The 5,267-nt window shown below is 36.7% G+C and overlaps 1 protein-coding gene across 3 annotated transcripts in view; it reads right to left on the bottom strand.

Annotated features, from left to right (window-relative positions):
* Positions 1–2,691: 2,691 nt before the first annotated feature.
* The window catches only part of itga2.2 (integrin, alpha 2 (CD49B, alpha 2 subunit of VLA-2 receptor), tandem duplicate 2), a 105,357-nt gene continuing 102,781 nt past the window's right edge, over positions 2,692–5,267 (bottom strand). For 2 of the 3 annotated variants that reach the window (XM_052010336.1, XM_052010334.1), the window contains exons 29-30: positions 4,995–5,111; positions 2,692–4,528 (exon numbers count right to left, since the gene is read on the bottom strand). In XM_052010336.1, coding sequence (XP_051866296.1) covers positions 4,442–4,528; positions 4,995–5,111 — 204 coding nt within the window. In that variant the 3' untranslated portion in view covers positions 2,692–4,441. The remainder of the gene's footprint in view (positions 4,529–4,994; positions 5,112–5,267) is intronic. The other variant, XM_052010335.1, reaches the window with a different exon arrangement.

Here is a 5,267-nt window from a genome sequence, read left to right as displayed (position 1 = left end):
GAGGAATCCTCTGCGCCTCCTGGCATTTCTTGAATCTCGGTAATCCACGACAATATCTTGCTGATAACTGATGTCAGACTAACTCACCTGTAGTTCCCTATTTTCCTCCCTCTCCTTTCATGAAAAGCAAAGTTCTGTTTTCTACCTACCTGGCTGGCATTGCTGAAGAATCTAGAAATTTGAAAAATCATTATTAATGTAACCAGTCTTTGCAGTTGCCTCTTTTAGAACCTTGCAATCCAGGGCATGAGGTCCTGAGAACCTTTAATATTTCCAGCATTTCCCTTTAACGATGTTAAAGTTCCACATTGTCACTGAATCCTTATTTCCTCATTATTTTTGCCACATCTAGTCATCATCAATATGATACAAAATAAGTGTAATGTTTATGCCATTTCTTTAGTACATTTCCTTAATAACATTGTATGCCTCTTCTAATCTCATAATATATTTAACCACCTTGGTAAACCATGGATGGATCACTTATTAGCCTCAATCAACCTAGTTATCCAAAGATAAAAATTCACCACCTGCCTCTGAATGGCTAAGGATTTATCATTTTTGCACTTAACATTAACTATGGTTGAGTGAAGTGCATTCTGGGAATTTTGGTACTACAGGGAGTGACACATTATTCATTGTAGTAAAAAAGTAGCTTCGTAAATTGAAGAGTCATACCTGAAGAGTCAGTGATGTTGTAACAGGCAATTGCAAATCAAGGTTTTCTGCAGTGATTTTGCTTCTTCATTTGGAAAGAGTTAAATAAGTAAAGTCTATCATAAATTTAAAAAGCCCCTCTGTTATTTGGGCATTGCTGTAAAGTAGATAAATTCTGACCTCTAGTGGTTTTGATTTACATGTACCTTGTTCTGTTCTGCAGGAGAGGGGGTGAGGGCAGATGAGCATGAAATAGAGGAAATGTAGTTGAGAGCTCCATCCGCTATGGCAGAGGGGAAGCCATGTTTTAGGAAGGAGGATTTTCAGAGCACCAGAGTACAGTCAACAATCCACTTCCCCCAGTTCTGAGGACGTGCCATTGATCTGAAACATTAATTGGTTTCTCTTCCTGCAGGTAGTGAATGTTTGAGTCCCTCCAGCATTTCTGTTTTTGTTTCAGATTTGATCTGCAGTTTTATTTGTTTTCCATTGGTGTTTCATATAGTTGTTTCTAGGTGCACAAGTCTGCAGGGATTGGTATGGCAACTGTCAAAGGACATTTTGCTGAGTTGGATGCTTTTGCAGAAAGCAGTTGCAGCCAGTTACCCTAGTAGAAGTTTCTCTGGAATACACTGTAGCTGGGAATGTCAGCAGAGGACACGAAGATCAAGAAAACCTGATGGAAGGGAGAAGGTTAGAAGGGCTTTCAGATAAGAAATTTTAATTAGTCACATGTACATCGAAACACACAGTGAAATGCATCTTTGCATAGAGTGTTCTGGGGGCAGCCCTCAAGTGTCACCACACTTTCGGTGCCAACATAGCATGCCCACAACTTCCTAACCTGTACACGTCTTTGGAATGTGGGAGGAAACTGGAGCACCCAGAGGAAACCCATGCAGACATGGTGAGAACGTACAAACTCCTTACAGACAGCGGCGGGAATTGAACCTGGGTCGCTGGCACTGTAAAAAGCGTTACCCAGGGAGCAAATGTCCTTCTTAAACCTCAACATGGAAGAGTGCGTGGGATTTTTTATGCTTAAGAATGACCTCACTGAAATTTGTTGCCTGCTTTATGTTGCAACTACAAATCCAGATCAAGGGAAGGACCCCATTTCCAGTAATCATCAAGCAAAACACTGTAGCTGCTGGAAATATGAAATTCTATTTTACTCTCCACAGATGTTACCTAACTTGTTGAATATTTACAGTATATTCTGTTTTTATATGTAGTTTCTAGCAGATGTCAGGTGACTATGGCAATAAACTGTTATGGCTGGTTTCTTCCAGGTAAGAGCTGGAGATGAAAGCAACTTCTGTCAATTTGCTGTCTGCTGTGCATAATGGTAGTTATTGTTCTTTAGTTAGAGTGCAGACTATAACTCTTCCCCAGTTTCAAGAGAGCAGCAAGCAGAACGATCACATGGCCTGGTGCAGAGTGTTTTTTGGCTGCATCTCCATCACTTTGCGAGTGCTGCTCAACTCAGCTCCATATGCAAACTGAAAAGGATTCTACTTCCTCAGGGAGCAGCAGGCGTGTGGATCATAGGTAGTGAATCAAGCAATTTATTATCAGGAAGTAAGCATAATCCCTTTTTGTGTCAGAGTCTGCTTTACTATCTGCATTTGTGGAACCACAGCAGACTAAAAGATGGCTACATTGCATTGAGATCCTTGGGGCTAGGCTTTTGGCAACGCTTTCCATAGCTATCTATTCCTAGTAGAGTCTCTCTGCTTTTCATTTAAAACTGCAAAAATGTAGAGAGGAGGAAAATGAAGGATCAGATTGGATTGTGAGAATTTATTTTAAGAGACAAGGAGAAATACCAATCATACTTCTGGTGTCAAAAGAAAGGAAAGCAAAATTATATTAGGAAACACCTCCATCAGATTGCAAGATTCTTTTTGCACCTAGTTCAGAATTATGAGAAGAAGCTGCAGACAGTTAAACTCATGGAGAAGATAACCAGATAAAATGTTCACAAATGTACAATGGAAATAATATTGGGAATAAGTGAAAATACTCAATAAATTGTACTTGTTCATTTTTTAATAAAGGCTATGAGTTACAGAGATACAGACATTTCACATAAAAAGGAGGCAATGTATAGCAAGACAACCCTTTCAATTTACAATCCAAAATAAAAAATAGTAGTATACAGTTTGGGAAGAAAACCACCTAATAAATATTAGAAGCATACATCCGTCAGTGCAATATGTAAAGTCCCAACAGTGCACCATGACCGGCTTTTGCATTGGATTCATATAGATGACCAGAGTGCTCAGCACGTTAGTTTTTAGTTTTTTTTGGCAGTGTTCTTTTAAAACACTTTGAGAAACAAAAAAATCAACTATAAATGTTGGTGGCAGAAAAGTTGATGCATATAAAATGTACTAATCACATTATTTAAAACATACCAGACTTGAAGAATCTTTTTCGCAGTAAAGAAAATTCTTGTAATATTAACCACATCCCATAACTTTGTAAAAAAAATCTTTAATAGTATTTAAAAGATATTTTGTAAGTTTTATTTACAACATAATGTATTACTGACCTGAAATTTGCACATATCATAATGTTGGTTTTAATAAACCCATGTAACTGTCATGGGTGAAAAGAGATTGAATGCTACCAACACCCTAATTAGTTTTCAATGGAATATTGCTCTGAGGAAAGTAGAAATATTGAAACGGAGCATGTGGCAGAGTGCAGTGAAATTGGAGTGTTTTCAAATGAAATATAAATATTTTACAATGGGAAAGTAAATATTAAATTTATTTTAGAAAGCATGTTTTAAATGGCAATACAACTTTAAATCTGAAGGTAACATTCAATGTTGCAATATGCCCTGTTAGGTACTATTGTTGGCTGAATAGAAGTATCAGTTCTAGTTATTACCACAGAGTTCGTGGATGAGAACCAATATTTATCTGATTGATCTGGGTGCAAAAGAAGTCACTGGGGACAATATTCTGAAGATGTACTAGCATCAGGGATCAGGGAACCTTGGTCACCAGCAGTGCACTTTGGAAACCTACAGAAGGATTGCCCGCAATCCTTTGAAATTTTCTCATAGTAAGGAAGTTTCCTGCCAGCTAAATGTATGTTTAAAAATATAGAAAAGGTGCCCTCAATATCTCAATGACAGGTAGTACAGCATCACGTGGTATAAAATAATTATTTGCCTTTTGTGTTTTGGGTAGGAAGAATATGGAGCATCTTAAAATGGAGGTTGTGTTTCTTTATCAATTCAGGGACCTCTCAAAAAAATTCAATTGAGTTCAGTGATGAAAAGTTTCTCATTACCAAAATTTTCACAAAATACCATAATCAACTCTCATCACATTTATGTCAAATTCCAGAATATTTTGAAAAAATCCAACTTTGTGGCCCATCTGCCTCATTGACACCGATGATTCTGAAATCTGAAAGAAGGAATCAAGAATGAAATTCCTGAAAATTAACATGGGACATTGACCATTTTTCTTTATAATCTACAACTTATGAATGAAATGGCACAATTTAAAGTGACATAGACCCACATTTTAGTTAGTGTAAATACAAAGAAAAGCAATCATTTTTGCTTTCCTTCAAAAGTGAAAATTTCACCTCTTAAGATGTAAACACTGAATCTATCAAACATTCATGTCTTATTCTGTAACAACACCCATTTCGTCATGACAATATGAATACATCTACCATATCACCTGCTACCAGTCATATTCAACAGTTCAGTCTAAGTAGAAGCTGTAAAATTCACAGTGAAATTAATCATTATTCATTATTCTTCAGCAGCCTTATCATTGCCATTGTCATCGTCCTCTTCGTCCTTTGCCAGTTTATTGTACTTTCTTTTAAAGAATCCAAGCTGTTTAAAATAAAATAAGTGTTCATTCATTGTTGATAAAAATCAAATTGCCACATAAAGACATACTGCTATTTAGAATTATATTTGCATCATTGATGATATTGGGGTATATCTTCTGCTCTGGCTACAATGTAGAATAAGCTTCTTGCTCACTATTTGGACATTGACCACTGGCATAAGCATAGCTCTTGCAGAGAGCCAGTAAAGACATTATTGGTCAAGCAGTCTCCACCTGAACATTATGCCTGGAAATAAACACCATGAGATTGTGCCTATCTATCAGAACATTTGATGAACATTTTCATATGTGAATATATTATTAAATAGGTTATCAGTTTTCAAGAGCATGTTATCTATCAGACAATTTCCTGAGGACTCAAAACCATAAAGGCAAATTAATAATCAGCTAGCGTCTCTCTCACTTTCTAAGCCTTGTGATTATTTGAAAACCGGAGAAGTCACTTACTTTCCATAGGGCAGCAACGAGAGCTAAAAGTACAAGTAATCCACCTATAATGCTCCCCACAATCACTCCTATGGGAACTTTTTCTTTTTCCACAGGTTTGATTAATGTAATTGGGATCTAAAAGTCAAAATGAAATGCAGTCAAGTGTCAATCAGATTCAAACATTCATTAAACTTGGAACAAAAAAATGCATAAGTTGATCAATCTCATGGTCCTAGTAGGTAGTCATGCTAGAAGACTTACATTTTCTAATTGTAAACAATACACAGGGCA

The sequence above is a fragment of the Pristis pectinata genome, chromosome 2 (genome assembly GCF_009764475.1).
Source record: "Pristis pectinata isolate sPriPec2 chromosome 2, sPriPec2.1.pri, whole genome shotgun sequence".
NCBI classification, from domain to species: Eukaryota; Metazoa; Chordata; class Chondrichthyes; order Rhinopristiformes; family Pristidae; genus Pristis; species Pristis pectinata.
Note: the sequence above shows the minus strand (reverse complement) of the source record. Positions and strands in the feature narration are given on the sequence as shown.